The sequence below is a fragment of the Labeo rohita genome, chromosome 15 (genome assembly GCF_022985175.1).
Source record: "Labeo rohita strain BAU-BD-2019 chromosome 15, IGBB_LRoh.1.0, whole genome shotgun sequence".
In the NCBI taxonomy this organism is placed as follows: domain Eukaryota; kingdom Metazoa; phylum Chordata; class Actinopteri; order Cypriniformes; family Cyprinidae; genus Labeo; species Labeo rohita.
In genome coordinates, this window is record NC_066883.1 from 25,306,972 (window position 1) to 25,325,086 (window position 18,115).

The window sequence follows — 18,115 nt, forward strand, 5'->3', positions numbered from 1 at the left end:
TTGCAATATGCTGAAATATTAAGTAAGCATTAAAGGGAAAAAGAAAAATGAAAGCCATGTACATCTGGGATTGCATGAGGGTAAGTTATAAGAGAATTTGTATTTTTGAGTAAACAATCCCTTAAAGGAATAATCCACCCAAAAATGAAAATTGTCATCACTTACTCACCCTCATGCCATCCCGGACTTTCATTCTTCTGTGGAACACAAACAGAAATTTTTAGAAAAATAATCCATCTATGTGTGTCCATATAATGCAAGTGATAGGTCCCTCAAATTTGATGCTTCACAACATGTTGACATTTACGTCAAACAAACATGTAGGACACTCGCCTGGAAGCAGTGGTTTATAATATTAATTTTTAAAAAATATTTAAACATTTCTCACACAAACCTATCATTTTGCTTCAGATTACTTTTTTTTTCTTCTTTTTTTTATTTCTAAAAGTCTCTAATTGTGTTCCACAGAAGAACGTTTATTTGGGATGACATGAGGGTGAGTAAATACTGAGAGAATTACAATTTTTGGGTGTTGTCTTCTTGGCATGCAGTAATGATAACTGACAATTTGAGTTAAATAAAATGAACTGTTGTACTATTCTAATGAATTCATAACAGTATTTTTGTCTGTCCACTGTGGAAAATATTCCAGTTCAAAAAGTGTGTAAAGAAATGGAATTAATCCGTATGATTAATCCGTGGACTTTTATTCACATACAAATATTGATCATCCAAATATGTAGAGTGTGTCAAATGTGGTAAACAGAATCTCAAACATGCTTAAGAACTGATTAGGTGTCTTAAACCACTCGAATCATATGGATTATTTTTACAATGTCTTTATGCACTTTTTGAAGCTAAAAGACTTCGGTTGTCTGGATAGACAAAAATGAAGAGAGAATATCAATATTCATGTGTTCCGAAAACAAACTAGATTTTTATGGGTTTGTAACAACATAGTAAATTATGACAAAATGTTCATTTTGGCTGAACTAATGCTCTAAAAAGTTTTTACAAAAGAGAATGAAATATGAATCTAATTAATTTTTTTTTTTGAAGGTTCATTGTGAGGATAAATCCTGACACACCTCAAGTGCTCAGCAAAATTCCAGATCAGCAAAAGAAGTGGGAAGATGGTGCAAAGGACAAACTCTGGCCTGAACCCTCATGTGTCTAAGGAGTTTGTGGATTTCAGCTGGCAAAACTATTAATCCACTATGGGCAAATGCATTTTACTCAGGAGAGTTTTTGTGAATTTGTATGTTTTTAAGATTGTTCTTATGATTGAATTTGTTCCTGATTTTTTATTTTTTTTTAATTGCTGTAATATTCAAATATTTATGTATACATTGTTGAAAAATGCTTCTTGTGTGTAACAAAAGTTTGAGTTTTATTTGAAGCTTCACTGTCATTGCTGTTCACTGTTATCATAGTATGTTGTGTTTAGGATAAATGTTAAGAATTTTTCTAGCTATAATAGTTAAAATGGTGTGCGCTGTAATATATAATAGTTTGTAATAGTGTTTTGTTTGAGTCTTAAATGAATCTGTGAAAATTGTAATGTTATTGCAAGGGATATTGCAACATTTGAACAATTAAAAACATTAAAAGTTACACAGTTGTCATTGCTTATTTTTATTTTTTATTTTTTTCTTGTATTGTAATATATAACTGGAGAAAAGACCATACAATTACTGTATATTTTACAAAATACAGTAAAAATACAGTATAATACTGTAAATACATTTACAGCAAGTTGAGTGGTACTGTAAATATATAAACAATATTGTTACTGTAAATTACTGTAATTTCTACAGGAAATTTTTTACAGTGTATACCATTCGAAATGCTTGGAATCAGTATTTTATTTTATTTTATTTTTGGGGGGGGGGGGTGAAATTATTGTAATTAATACTTTTATTTAGCATGGATGCTTTAAATGGATCAAAAGCAGGGTTGCCAGGTTTTCACATGAAATCCCATCCAACTGCTACTCAAAACTAGCCAAATTGCATTTCGAGGGGGGTCCCATGTTAAAAATCACATTCCGGGGGACAAAATACAAGTTTTTTTTGTCAGGGTTGCCCTGGTAAATATGCATTTCAGGGGCTAAATATGCCGGTATTGTGGCCGCTTCAACCTGCGGACTTCAAACACTATCCGCAACAACAGCGTAAAAAAGTAGCCAAATTCCGCTAGAAAACCGCAGACTTGGTAACGCTGACCAAAAGTGACGATAAAGACATTTTTACAAAAGTTTTTTTTTTCAGATAAATGCTGTACTTCTGAACTTTCTATTCAGAAAACCCTGAAAAAATTCTACTCAGCTGTTTTCAACATAGTAATAATCAATGTTTTTTTTGAACAGTAAATCAGAATATTAGAATGATTTCTGAAGGATCATATGACTAATAATGCTAAAAATTCAGCTTTGAAGTCAAAGGAATAAATTACATTTTAAATGTATTCAAATAGAAAACAGTTATTTTAAATAGTAAAAAATACTCCTAAATTTTACTGTTTTTACTGTACTCCAAATCATTTTAACTGCATTTTGGAAATTCAAAATCTTTTCCTAAAAAAAAAAATTCCTTTACGACTAAAGAAAGAAAGACATGAACATCTTGGATGACAAGGGGGTGAGTACATTATATGTGAATCTTGGTTTTGGAAGTGGACTTCTCCTTTTAAAATACCAAACAAAGAACAACTCACAGGAGACAATGAACTTTTTCTTTTATTTATTACAAATGTACAGCTTATGAGTCTTTATTACGATTTAAATGGTTTTGCTTAGTCTTTTATTTAATTTCTATATTTTACAGGTAGCCTCTGCTAAACAAATTTCTCCCATCAGTTAATCTCTCATGTAAGAACCACGTGATAAAGAACAGTCATAATAAGTAGAGTGCAGCCAGTATGACTGATCACGGAAGTGTGTGTGTCTTTGTGTGTGTGTATTCATCTATTTAAAAATAATTTCACCGGTGCATTATGTGAGCAATGTATGCAGCAGGATGGCTGGGAAAATCTATTAACTACTCTGAAAGAAATCAGATTGAGAGTTGGACATAGTGAGTGTGCAATGACTTCCTTTCTCAGATATCTCTGAATTTAGTGCTTATTAAATAACGGCCCGAACTCTTTCTCCCATCACCGTAGCAAACCATCCAGACATGTTTAGTGTACATCTTGGGGGTTGGGGGGGGGGGATTAAAGCATACACTGTTGTACTCATCATGTGCTTCTAGTGTGGAAGAGCGAGACGCCAGTCACATGATCACTGATTAAAGTCAGTCTAGCAGATGTGCAAAGGCAATGATCAGAGACAATCTTTTGACACGTTTTCAGGGGATGCAAACATTATCCCATTCCCCAAGTTAAACAAAAGGCAAAAACGAAAAATGGCTTAACTTAAAAGGCTGGTGGGTAAAACCGGTATGGAAAACAACAGGAAGTTTAAGGCTCGTAGCATGACGTCCAAAATGCAAAATAACTGTACAACAAATACTCGGTTTGATCGTGCTCGCACACGCAGATGCTCATCTACATGTGCGTACATACTGGAAGCTCCAGTTCAGCTCCTCTCCCATGAACATCGACATAGCGAGGGACTCGTTTCCCACAATTCTCAACAAAAGTGACCCCGGATGCCCACAGAATGCAACTTCACTGGTCCTGATGCAGCAGATGGACATCCTCACTGATGTGACGCGTTTTCCCTGTGACTGTACAGCTGAGGTCAGAAGTTTACATACACCTTGCAGAATATGCAAAATGTTCATTATTTTACCAAAATAACAGGGATCATGCAAAATGCATGTTATTTTTTATTTAGTACTGACCTGAAGAGGATATTTCACATAAAAGACACACATATAGTTCACAAGAGAAAGTAATAGTTACATTTATAAAAATGACCCATTTACACAATGCATTAAGAGCCAGGGGGGGCTTCAAAAGCTGAAAACTTTTGAATTTGAAGATCAGGGCAAATTTAATTGATTTTGTCTTCTGGGAAACATGTAACTATTTTCTGTAGCTTCTGAAGGGCAGTACTAAATGGAAAAAAAAAAAAAAGAAAAAAAAGAAAAAAAAAGATATTTAGCCAAAAAAAGAAAAAAAAAAAGAAAAATGTACACATCTTCATTCTGTTCAAAAGTTTTCACCCCCAGCTCTTAATGCATTGTGTTTCTTCTAGAGCATCAATGAGTGTTTGAACCTTCTGTAATAGTTGCATGTGAGTCCCTCAGTTGTCCTCAGTGTGAAAAGATGGATCAAATACACAAAAACGCAAAAAAAAAAAAAAAACTTTTTTTTTTTTTGTTTTATGAAGAACAGCAGGCAGTTTAACAGTTCAAGACAAACAAGGAACTCATGAACAACTATCACTAAACAAAAAACAACTGTGGATCATTCAGGTAAAAACAGTATTAAGAATCAAGTGTATGTAAACTTTTGAACTGTCATTTTTTATAAATTCAACTATTATTTTCTCTTGTGTACTATATGTAAATGTTTTATGTGAAATATATTTTTCAAGTCAGTACTAAACAAAAAATAACATGCATTTTGTATGATCCCTCTTATTTTGGTAAAACGTTAATCATTTTGCAGATTCTGCAAGGTGTATGTAAACTTCTGACCTCAACTGTACATGAAATGTTAGTGATGAGAACATTGACAGTGGTCATCTTCAACCATCAACATTCACATACTCGTAGCTTATAAAACATAATAGGGTCTTCTTACATTAATAACCATTAACTACATATGCTCGATTAAAAAAACATGAATTATAAAGAACAAAAAAAATCAAATATTCTCAAAAGGAAAACAAACAACCACCACACAAAAATAAGAAAGCCTGGTCCTGAAGATAAAACTCCACTAAACTGACAAAAAAGGCCATTCGATTATGTGCAGGAAATGAACATGTCCCAAAAGTGATGGTTCCGTCCAAACCTAATACGCTAAAGACAATGTGATGATTGTGCTAACACATTTGCATTGTTCTGATACCGAAACCCACAAACGTAGGGATTGAGATGAGATGAACCAGCCTTTTTCTGTACATCAACCCCAACCGCCATCTTTGTGCTCGAAGACGAAAAAAGAGGGATCCGCATTTGTAGTGTCATCACTCCCCTCTGCTCCTTTGGCTAGTGTTCAACGCACTTTGACAAAAAAAAAAACAAAAAAAAATGTAGTATACATAGTAAAACACTGTGTGAGTGAACCAGTGCTTGTACCACTGGAGGACGGGAGTGTTCTGGTTAGTTTCACAGGTTATTGTTCACCCCTGTTAATGTTCGCAAAGCTCCACCGAAACTAAATGAAATGAAAAGACATCAATAATTGTAACAAGAATACGAAAACAAATCATTAAAATAACTCCAGTGTTGTTGTTTAAAGTCAGTACATTTGTCCCAAGAGAAACAGGCCAATGGAGCGGCACTTAAAAACATAAGAGAGAAAAGACTGAAAATGAACAACTTAGGAGGAACGTTTCTGGTTCTTTTATAGTTAGGAGTGCTTGTGTTTCACGAAGAAAACCAAAAAGTAGCCGCCCATGCGCTAACAGACCACCAGCAGTGAAGTATGGGTCTGTCTGTGTAGTGTTGTTATATTTAGATGTGTAGATGAAAGGAAATCCTCCTGAAATACTGAAAGGAAAGAAAGGAAAAGCAGGCCGCTCCATTCGGCTTCTCCCAAACATTCCACATCTCTGCGTCCGGGTGGCCGCAGCTGTATTTCTTTTCCCCATCTTCATTCCCATACTTTTCTCCATCTACCTGACCAACGATTCCCAGCCGATTTCTCAGTCTTTGCCCCTGCCCGGCAGACCCTGGCGTGCCGGAGGGTCACTGTTTTTTCTCACGGGTGGTGATGGTGACCAGCTGCTTGGCAGCTTTGGCGATATCGTAAGCGCATTGGATGACCTGCTGGGTGAGGAGCTGGTAGTCCACCGTACTGGCCGACGAGTCGGACGGCGCCGCTTTACGACACTCCACTTGCAGACGGGATGCGCTGGCCGCTAGAAGCTTCAAGGAGGAACGTACTGCATCTAGCGCTGGTCTCTGAAAGCAGAAGACAGAGATTTAGTGCATCTGGGTGGATTTCTTGAGGCGGAGTATCACAATAAGACGTGGTTATTTACCTTGGGAAACAGCGAGGCCATTTCTGTCACAGCTAAGTGGATTTTCTCTGAGCATGGCACGAAACTGCAAGGAAAGATGGATTGCTTTGTAAATGTTCTCTTCGGGAAATCTCTTTTAATGTTTTGTAATCATTTGTTTGTATTAACTGTAGCAAAATGGGTTTGGATTCAGTTTGAGGGGTAATTGTCCGTCATACCTGTCGTGTTTGAACTCCTGTGCGGCTCTCAGGAGCTCTTGGATGTTCTTGGTGACCTGCTCGGTTTTGAGGATGACGTCCTCGGTGCAGGGCAGCGTGGGGTCCGGCTCACCCTCTGTGTCTTCCATGTCACCCCTGCTGTCCTCCTCGCTGCTGCGGCCCACACTGCCACACAACATTAAAAAAAAAATATATATATATAACATGAACAATAAAATATAACTTACTGCCAGTGGGTTTTTAAGTTATTATTACAAATACTTTTTAAAAATAAGGCAAATATTATTGCAATATTAATATTGTGATATCCTGTACTGTATTTGGAATATTTTTATTTTATTATTTTTATTTTATTTTATTTTAATTAAAGTAAATTAAAAGTGAAATATTCTAATTATACAAAAAGTATACAAAATAAATATGTTTTTGTAACTGAAATAATAAAAAATATCTTTCACAATATGAAAAAAAAAAATTACTTTTTATTATGTTACTTATTTAGTAAGTTTAATAATTGAATAATACTTATTTAATAATTTATTTATACTTATAATAACCAAATGTCATAATTAGCTTGCAATAACATTATATTGCATATACAGTATATTATTTTTCAGAAGACATATATAAATTGATATATAATCGAAAGTAATAAAAATACTTTTAATAAAAGTACAACAAAAACACTACAATAAAAGAATTATAAATAATTGTAAAAATATTCTTTCTATGAAACTATAAAAAAAGCATTCATAATATGAAAAATATATATTTCTGTAACATTACTGGTACTTTTTTATTATAAACATTTTTTTATAATTAGTTTGCAATAACATTACATTGCATATTATATAGTATATTATTTTACAGAAGACACATATATTACTCCTGTGCAGTAAAAAAAATCTAACATGGAATAATGAAATTAATGAAAATATTAATAAATATAATAATATATACACATTCAAAAAGTACTAAAAATTATTTTATTAAAGGAAAAAAAAAATGTCATTGCAGTTACAATTTTGTAACTGAAATAATAAAAATAATTCATAATAATATGAAAAATATAGCTTGCAATAATATTATATTGCATATTATATAGTATTTTGTTTTTCAAAAGACAAATATATTATTCCTGTGCAGTAAAAAAAAATCTAACATGAAATAAAAATGAAAATATTAATATATACATTTAAAAAGTAATGAAAATACTTTTATTAAAAGTACAACAAAAACACTACAAAAAATAATAATTATAAATTAATAAAAAAAAAAAATATTTTTTTGTAACTGTGAAATAATAAAAAATATTCATAATTATATGAAAAAACATTATTTTTGTAACATTGGTTGTACTCTTTATAATACATTTTTTTTAATTAGTTTGCAATAACATTACATTGCATATTATATAGTATCTTACTTTATAGAAGACAAATATATTACTCCTGTGCAGTAAAAAAAAAATCTAACATGAAATAAATGAAATTAAATAAAAACATTAATATATAATAATATACATATTCAAAACATACTAAATGAGTTTTATTAAAACACCACCAAAAAAACACTACAAAAAAGAATTGTATATAATTGCAAAATAAATATATTTATTTTTGTAACCGTGAAATATAACAATCATAATAATATAAAACATTTTTTGTAATATTACTTGCACTTATAATAACCAATTATTATTAGTTTGCAATTACATTATTTTGCATATTATTTAGCATCTTATTTTTCATAAGACAAATATTACTCCTGTGCAATAAAAAAATAATATAATAATAATTATATAGAAACATAAATTGTTGTAATTGTGAAATATTAAATACCTGTATACTTGTAATATTTGTACTTATTATAAGTCAAAAATTTTACATGACAAAAATGAAATTAAATAAAAATATTACTATATAATTAATATTTAAATTCACATATCAATACATAAATCAATGTTCAAATTAAAAAACAATAATTACTGAAATGAATTGTATTTATATAATCATATATTAGAAGTACAACATTAATACTACAATAGCAATATATTTCTGTCTTAACTTCTTAAGACAAAACACAAGTTTGTTTTTAGTTTTTATTACTCTTCTCATTATAGATGAAATGCTGTAAACCCTCGTCCACAAATTTCAAATGTTTGAAATGAGGCAAATGAGGTCATAAAAAGACACTAAGTGTGGTGTGCTTCATTTTTAACACTAGCTTGCACTCACCCAAGAGAGACGTCGTATGTTTGAGAGTTGTCATAGTCACTATCAGTTCCGCTGCCATATTTCTCTCCCGCTTTTGGAAGCTGGACAAGACAAACAACCGCAGATCTGTTATACATCAAAGTCTGTAGCTCACATGTCAGTGTAGATATGAATGGAAAGAGGCACTCACATTATATCGGCCGTCAGTGGAGGCTGACAGGTGCGGTCCTCCGTAGGGGGTGGGACCCGCAGGAGCGCCCTTTCGCACCTAAACATGAACAGAACGACATTAACCGGATGAGAAAAGCTGACAGACAGTCAGCAGGCAGACGATGGAAAGGAAAGAAGCAGCTTTGATAGACATTTCTGGACGGGACTGTTAGATGCAAGGAAAAAGTGTTATACTAACGACTGTAATTCTGTTAGACACAAGTAACTTACTGTTGAGGTTTTCCATATTATTGCACAACAGCATGATTATACACCAAGCTCAAAGGCAAGTGTGAATTTACAGTGCAATAACACATCCTCCTCCACCTCTCTAAACTAATGAAAGCACTAAAAATAGACACTCGCACACTAAACAGTGCAGTTAATAAAACAGGCACAAAGGTGCATCCTAAACACATTAACCACGACTAATAAAAGAAAGCAAGTCTACACCACACTGTCAGCAATGACCCAAAAATGGGATATTGCATAATCAAAACATAGCATATTTGCATAATTGCAAAAACAATTACAGCAAATCAAAACAAGGCATTCAAAATACATCCTACAGATCCATGAATATTCACAAACAGAGGATGAACTCTCATTTGGATGCTGTCAAAAGCAGCGCTACGAGAAATCAGTTTGATAAGTGCCATGCGGATCAACTCGTTTGAGTTTCATTAATCAGGTAACCAATCAATCTGTTTTCTACACATTCCAGACATGTCATTTTGCACAAGACAAGCATATCTCTCAATGAGAGCCTCTCTTGGCATATCAACCATTTCAAAAACGATACAATGCAGTTCATGCCACTTCTATCTTCCTGTGCTAGATAGACAATATACAAGGCTTGTGTCTCAAAATGTTTTGAGCTGCCTAGCTAAGTAACATTTCTGAGCATTACAGGCAAACCTGGTATTGTGTGGACTGTGATCAGGTTTTGTTAAGATGGTCTATGATTTTGAGACCAAATGAACCATGTCAAATAAATGAATAAAAAAATAGTGATAAATGATAAATGTCACCATGCTGATAAAGCTGAAGTATTAGTTTTTTAAAAAGTAATATAAAGTCTCCCACAAAATAAAATTTCTGCATGTTCATAAAGTTAATAAGGAATAAGAATTAATTCTACATGTCGGTACAGTTAATTTAGGAAAAAAGTAAAAGGAAAAAATACAAACAAATTTGAGAGCAGTTTATGATAGAGGTGAAGAATTTTTTTTAAAAGGAAAATAAAAGAATTAAAATATTTTTTTCTAATTTTCCAAAGTAAAATTTTTGCATGTTGATAAAATTACTGAAAATAATATGAAAAGACAAAAATACAAATGCATTTAGAAGTTTGATGAAGCTAAAGAATTTTAAAAATGAAATAATAATAATAATAATAATAATAATAATAATAATAATAATAATAATAATAATTCTTCCCTTAAAATTTAATTTCTGAATGTTTATGAAGCTAAAGAATTTTAAAAACAAAATAATAATAATTATTCTCCCCCCAAATTTAATTTCTGCATGTTGATAAAATTACTGAAAATAATATGGAAAAAAAGGCAAATAAATTTGGGAGACGTTTAATGAAGCTAATGAATTTTAACAACAAAATAATAATAATAATAATAATAATAATAATAATTCTCTCTTAAAATTAATTTTCTGTATATTTATAAAATTACTGAAAATAATATGAAAATAAAACAAATGTAAACACATTTGGGATCAGTCTGAAAAAGCTAAAGAATTTTAAAAATGAAATATTATTATTACTATTAATACTAATAATAATTCTCCCTCAAAACTAAATTTCTGCATGTTGATAAAATTATTGAAAATAATATGAAAAAACAAAAATACAAATAAACTTGGAAGTCTGATGAAGAATTTAAAAAACAAAATAACAACGACAATAATAATAATAATAATAATAATAATTCTCCCTCAAAATTTAATTTCTGCATGTTGATATAATTACTGAAAATAATATTAAAATTAAACAAAAATGCAAATAAATTTGGAAGCAGTTTGATGAAGCTACAAAATAAAAAACAAACAAAATAATAATAATAACAATAATAATAATAATAATATGAGTAAAACTAAATTGCAAATAAATTTGGGGGCAGTTTGATGACGCTAAAAAAATAAAATAAATAAATAAATAAATAATAATAAAAAAAATTACATTTCTGCATGTTGATAAAATTACTGAAAAAAAATGAAATAATCATAATCACAAAAAATTTTCCTCAAAATTTAATTTCTGCATGTTGATAGCCAATAAATAAATACATAAAATGATTAAAATAATAGTGAAATAAAAAAAGCAGCACAAATAAATGTAAAGATGCAAATACATTTTGGAGCAATTTCTAAAATTATGCAGATGTACTTAAGATATTCACAAATAGCACAGTCCACTTATGATCAGCTGATGCAAGATGACTGTTGATACCAGGTGTAAAAGTAACCCATGATGCTCAAAAATGTCTAGGCAGCAGACTGAGTTCAGAGAAACAGACAAGATCTAGAAAAAGAAAGGTGTTATCAGGGCAGGAGGTGCTCCTGTTCGGCCATAAGGTGGCAGTAGAGAGCAGTGAGTAAGAGTGGAAGCGGGTGCTCCAGGCAGCAGCAGCAGCAGCACACCAGTGTGGGCTCAGGTAAGCAGAGGGAGAAAAAGAGCCCGACAGGAAAAGGAAAAGTTTTAAAAAGATCAGGCCGGCCACTAATGCTCACACTTACGGGGCTGAGAGGCTGCAGGCGGCCCGTCAGGGGGTCCAGGGCTGGGGTGAGAGCTTTGGGGGTGGTCCCCACAGGCTCATACATAGAGAAGGCCTGTCTATCCCGACGGAGTGGAGCAGATGAGGGTGCATGTAGGCTGGAGTCTCCGCCTACCCCTCCACCTCCGCCTGTACCCCTTACCCCACCAGGCCAAAGCCCTGAGCTACCACCCCCAGTCAAAGTGCCCCCAGCCCCAACCTGGGCCCCCCGCAGCGCGCTGTTCTCCGTCTGCATCCGCGTGATCTACAAGGATGGAGGGGCATCACCAGGAGTCACACACACACACAAACACAAGGACCAAAGAAAACACAACAGTTGCAGTGTGGACGGTTACATCATGCTGGGGCTGACAAAATTGGGTTGTTCTGATGGACAGGAAGTTTAAGGTTTTAAGGAGGGGCTTCATTCTCAGTGGGAAGTATATGGTTTAAGTTATCTAAAACAAAAATTTAAGTTTGGGGTCAGTCAGATGCATTAGAGTGATCAAAACATGACAGACATTTATTGTTACAAAATATTCGTATTTCAAAAAAATTCTATTCATTAAATTCTTTAAAAAAAAAAAAAAATCACAGATCCACAAACATTAAGCGGCGCAACTGTTTTCAACATTTATGGTAACGTTTTTTGAACAGCAAATCAGCCTATTAGAATGACTTCTAAATATGTGTGACACTGAAGACTGGAGTAATAACTAGTGAAAATTCAGCTTTGCCTTCACAGGAATGAATTACAGTTTAAAATATATTAAAATACAAAACTGCTTTTTAAAAATTAATCAAATAAATGCAGCCTCTGTGAGCATTAAAAGACTTTCAAGCACATTTTAATAATCTTACCGTCCCCAAACTTGAACAGTAGTGCTTTGTTTGATGGTTAGGGATCAGTTTGTGTAATGGTGAGCTGTAGCATTTCATTACTATGTGTGTGAAATTCTCATAATTTTAAAACAAAGATGCAAAGTTTAATACAGTGGGTGGCGTACCTCCTTCTGAAGCCTCCGCAGCTCCTCACTCAGGTTGTTGTTGACCTTCATGAGCTGCTGAACTTTGGCCTCTGAGGAGGCCAGTGCTTTCTTCACCTCCAGATACTCCTGTAGTGTGATGGGCCCATCTGACAGGTCTGACGAGTCCATGCTCTGAATGACACAACAAAAACCACCAAATCAAATCACAATATACTGTTATAGCGATATACACAATTACGTTTTCCATTAAAGGGGCAGTTCACCCAAAAATGAAAATTCTGTCATTAATTTCTCACCCTCATGTCATTCCAAAACATTCGTTCAACACAAATTAAAGGAGAAGTCCACTTCCAAAACAAAGATTCACATATAATGTACTCAACCCCTTGTCATCCAAGATGTTCATGTCTTTCTTTCTTCAGTCGTAAGGAAATTATGGATGAACTTCCAAAATGCAGTTTAAATGCGACTTCAAATGATCCCAAATGCATTTGTAAACGATTCCAGCCGAGAAAGAAGGGTCTTATCTAGCGTAACGATCGGTTATTTTAATAAAAATAATACAATTTATCTGGTCTCACTCTGCCTGGACTATTTTTTTTCCGGTTTATGACAGTTAGGGTATGTCGAAAAACTCCCACCTCATGTTCTCCCTCAACTTCAAAATCGTCCTATATCGCTGTTTTACCTTTTTTGTTAACGGTGTTTGATCTTCTTTGCATGTTCACGTTGCAAAGACTGGGTCGGTACTTCTGCAGTGATGTAGGATGATTTTGAAATGTTTTTTGAAGTTGAGGGAGAAAATACGATAGGAGTTTTTCGACATACCCTAACTGTCTACAACAGAATACACAGAGTTCAGGCAGAGCAAGACAAGACGAGCGTTTGAGATTAAAAAGTATTTAAACTCAATTTTTTTTAATGAAAATAACCGATCGTTTCCTAGATAAGACCCTTCTTCCTCGACTGGAATCATTTACAACCGCATTTGGGATTGTTTGAAGCTGCATTTAAACTGCATTTTGGAAGTTCAAAATCGGGGCACCATATCAGTCCATTATATGGAGAAAAATGCAGAAATGTTTTCCCTCAAAAAAAAAACAATTTCTGTACGACTGAAGAAAGAAAGACATTAACATCTTGGATGACAAAGGGTGAGTACATTATATGTGAATCTTTGTTTTGGAAGTGGACTTCTCCTTTAACATGCAAATACATAACATTATGGTTGAAAGAGACAAAAAAAAAAAATCTAAATCAGATGACAAAAAAAGTGTGAATTTGTGCATTTTAATTTGTTTAAAAGCCAAAAACCTTTGTAAAAAGACATACACATGGTTAAAAATTACTGTGTTCGTCAGTAGTTGATGTAATGTTGAAACCAAGCGGCAACCTCCCGCTCTCTCTATTGAAACCAGCACGGAAGTGACTTAAACACTCATCAACTGGTCGCTAGAGACTGGTTTCAAAAGTCAATCCCATAGACTCCCCATGTTAAAATGCCCAACTTTACATTAGAAAAAAATATGTTTACAGCCTGGTACAAAAAGTGGTTTTGGTCTATATAGCTAATTTTGCCCTTCATGTCAACTCTGAGGGGGGTGAATTTTTTTTTAGAACTCATCTGTTTATATTAAGCCTTAAAGTTCTGCATAATTTAGGGCGTGGCCACTTGAATGGCAGGTGGATTGCCGCTGCTGTCACCACTGTCGCGCTAGGCGGGCGTGGTTTCAGCAACCAGCTCCACCCACGTCCCGCCTCTTTGCCCATTTTTGATTATCCGGGAGTGACGTGCAGTGACGCGATTCCAAGATGGCGACGGCCGACACCCGCCCACTAAGAGCTTCAAAAATTCTCTTCAGAAACCTACGGGTGACGTCACGGACACTACGTCCATATTTCTACAGTCTATGGTTGAAACCCTTCTTAAACCTGAAATAATTTTTGCAAATCTACTGGTCAAACACTGACTTGTGTGAATGTCCACAAAACTGAAACACTTTCTATATGTATGTAGGTGGTAGGCTATTTTAGAAAGGAAATTTTAAAATATGAGAAAGTGGAATTAATGAGAAACTTATAAGTAATCCATATATTATATTATGTATTATGTATTATGTATTATATTAAATATTATGTAATCCATAAAGGAACTTTACTCTTTTAGTCAAGTATTTTAAAATCTAATTACAAGTACTTAATTTTTGGAATCTGATTACATTTAATCAGTTTCTACACAGCTCTGGATTAACAGCAGTGCTACTGGAGAAGTTTTTAAACCCCACATTCCTCAAACAGACAGTGAGGAATATGGGATTTACTCTGTGCTCTCCTACACTCAGCCATGTCACTTCCTGTATGTGGAGTGAGCATGCTCAGACACAGCATCCTGCCTTCAGCAGCAGAACAATAGCTTCACTGATCACAGCCTTGAAAAGCGGATGATGTCATTCTGCAAATATGAGGCAGGGCTGCTGCTGCTGCTGCTTCTCTTTCAGCGGTGCATGCTGGGACATGACAACACTGGCTTCTGTACTATCGAATATACAAATTTGCTGGTCTGGCAAAACAAAGATCAACAACTACCGAAGGCTAACACCTAGAAGAAATTCAACATCTCTTAAAATTCAGCGGATTATCGTGCTTCTCTGATGTTCCTCAAGTGGTTTCATTATTAAGTATGATGGATATCTGGATGGATGTATGCAAATCTTCAACCTCGGACAGCTTATAATTGTTTAGGTGGAGTACATTTTCCTCAGGTAAACACCTAGTGAGCAAGTAAGGGTTTTGATGAGCTCACCTTGGCCCGGTTGTTGCGCTGGGTGTTGTTGTTATTCTGTGCGGTTAGCTCACTGTCTGTATCTTCATCAGACGCTACGCTGTCATAATCGTGCTGGTCATCGTCCGCCTGACTCAGATCCAGCGGGTCTGAAAAACAATACCCACGTAAACGAAAGATAACATCATTAATATGGGGAGACACTGAGAGAGTCAGAAACTGCACTGGATTAGCTATATCCATCTTTACTGAAGCTATTCTATTAATATTCCACTAAAACCTGCAAGTTTGAGACATGCAGTGTAGGCGTCTCACCTGTGGGGCTTGTCAAGCCTTTTCCATGCTGCCGTCGCTTGGCATCACTGAGAATGTCGATAATGAGGGTGGCGAATTCCCGTGCGTTAAAGCGAGCCAATTTCTGCCTCCCCTAACAATGACAAAAAATGAATAAATAAACACAAATAAATATACATGAATACATTTACTATTTACACTTTTTATATTTAATGTTTTATTTTTAAATATTGATAATAATAATAATAATAATAATAATAATAAATGTTTCTTAAACAGCAAATCAGCATATTAGAAAGATTTCTGAAGGATCATGTGACACTGAAGACTGGAGTAATGATGCTGAAAATTTAGCTTTGATCACTGGAATAAATGACATTTTAAAATACATTCAAATAGAAAGCAGTTATTTTAAATATTTATATAAAAATATTTCACAATATTACTGCTTTAGCTGTATTTTGGATCAAATAAATGCAGGCTTGGTGAGCAGAAGAGAAAAAAAATCTTACTGTTCAAAAACTCTTGACTGGCAGTGTATAAAAAGGATGCATTAAATGATCAAAACTGACAGTAACACGTTTTACACTGTTTTAAAAAAGTCTTTTTGAATAGAAATGTTTCCTTGGCACAAAATCAGCATTTTAGAATGATTTCTGAAGGACCATGTGACACTGAAAATTGGAGTAATGATGCTGAAAATTCAGCATTGAAATGACAGAAATAAATTACATTTTTAAATATATTCAAACAGAATTTTTTTTAATATTTTTTAAATAGTAAATAGTAAAAATTTTAAATAGTAAAAATATTTCACAATATTACTGATTTTTCTGTACTTTGGATCAATTGCAGGCTGGGTGAGCAGAAGAGACTTCTAAAAATCTAACTGGTAGTGTATAAAAAGGATGCATTTTATTTATCAAAATTGACAGTATCATGTTTTACACTGTTATAAAAAATCTTTTTGAATGATAAATGCTGTTTTTTTACTTTATATTTTTATACTTTACTATATACTATATACATTTTTTATAACTTCATTAACTAAAGAAAATTCAGTTGTTTATTTATTTATTTTTTTTTAATTAAGAAGAAGTAGAAATGTTTCTTGGGCACCAAATCAGCATATTAGAATTATTTCTAAAGGATCATGTGATACTGAAGACTAGCTTCTGAAAATTCATCTTTGCCATCATATGAATGAATTAAAATGTATATTATATTAAAAATCTATAAATAAAATATTAAAAATTACATAAAACATTCCAATATAAAATAGTTATTATAAATGTCAATAATATTTTACAATAAATCTGATTTTGCTGTATTTTTGATCCAAAAAAAAGAAAGCCTTGATGAAATAATTCTACCAAATTTTTTAAAACGATACATCATTAATGTCCTTTTATAAACAAATAATGTGATTATAAACAGCTCCATATTGAATATCCAAAATATTTTAACATTTTTACACAGACTTTTGGGTAAAATCTGTTTAATAAGTACTACACACGTTTTAGGAGGAGAAAAATAGCCTAAATATATAATAAACACAAAAGATGTGGGTGATGTATAGATTTTTATGAATGATTTCCGTACAGGAAACCTTTTTAAAGGACAGCTTTTCTGTGAAGCTCTGCAGGATTCTGTGCCTGATTGTTAGTTAAATTTCCAAGATCTACCTTATAAAGCAAGTTATATTTAAGCACTTGGTCGCTCCGCAATACATACGTCATTACAGACTTGGACATGTTAAATACTGGAAAACACTGCCACATCTACAGTTCAGCGCTCCAACTCTTGACCACTGGGTGTGCGTGTCCCTCCTCCCATCATCTCTTTCCATGTCTCAAAACCTCATGTATACGCAAAAGAACAGGAAATTCTCAGCCTGGCCAATCAGCCCGGAGGAAGCGTACCCTTGAGTAAACGCACTTAGTGGTCTCGCTGTATAAAAGAACTATTTCAAGCAGTGGTACAGCGAGGGTCATGCGAGGATGCCAGTGGAAACGCTGAGGGGGAGGGAGCCGCTGCGCGTCTGCAGCAGTTACGCAGCTGGAAAACCTCCATTCGTTGGTTTGCAGCCCGAACCTGAGCCTCAGACGTTTTGCACAACCACAAACGTCTATTTTTAGCCCCATGTCGTCTGTATCCCAGATATCATCTCTCCTTTGCGGCTCCATCACGGATGTAAGTGATGGGCCCTTACGCAAGGGGGCAGCAGGAGCGGTGAACCTCTTCCCAACAAACTTCAAACACATCCTCTAAAATGCTGTGCGTTACCTGGTTGCGTGTCGCTGAGTATTCAGGGTTGACGGGTAGGAAGGGGACGGCACTCCGTTCGGTCACAAGCGTACTGTGGTTCTGAGTTGTCAGCCACACTGAGAAAAACAGAATCGAAATGTATAAACAAGACAAATATAAACAAGCACACTCCGATGTCGCAGCACCAAGGTTTCAGAGAGTTCGCATCAACCCCTCCCGTTCAGTTTG

General features: G+C 34.0%; 1 protein-coding gene across 3 annotated transcripts in view; it reads right to left on the reverse strand.

Annotated features, from left to right (window-relative positions):
- Window positions 1-2,719: 2,719 nt before the first annotated feature.
- The window catches only part of git1 (G protein-coupled receptor kinase interacting ArfGAP 1), a 29,701-nt gene continuing 14,305 nt past the window's right edge, over window positions 2,720-18,115 (reverse strand). For 2 of the 3 annotated variants that reach the window (XM_051129132.1, XM_051129131.1), the window contains 10 exons: window positions 17,906-18,003; window positions 15,641-15,752; window positions 15,347-15,474; window positions 12,562-12,714; window positions 11,538-11,819; window positions 8,764-8,841; window positions 8,595-8,674; window positions 6,358-6,522; window positions 6,161-6,224; window positions 2,720-6,080 (listed from right to left, as the gene is read on the reverse strand). In XM_051129132.1, the coding sequence (XP_050985089.1) occupies window positions 5,865-6,080; window positions 6,161-6,224; window positions 6,358-6,522; window positions 8,595-8,674; window positions 8,764-8,841; window positions 11,538-11,819; window positions 12,562-12,714; window positions 15,347-15,474; window positions 15,641-15,752; window positions 17,906-18,003 (1,376 nt within the window). In that variant the 3' untranslated portion in view covers window positions 2,720-5,864. The remainder of the gene's footprint in view (window positions 6,081-6,160; window positions 6,225-6,357; window positions 6,523-8,594; window positions 8,675-8,763; window positions 8,842-11,537; window positions 11,820-12,561; window positions 12,715-15,346; window positions 15,475-15,640; window positions 15,753-17,905; window positions 18,004-18,115) is intronic. The other variant, XM_051129134.1, reaches the window with a different exon arrangement.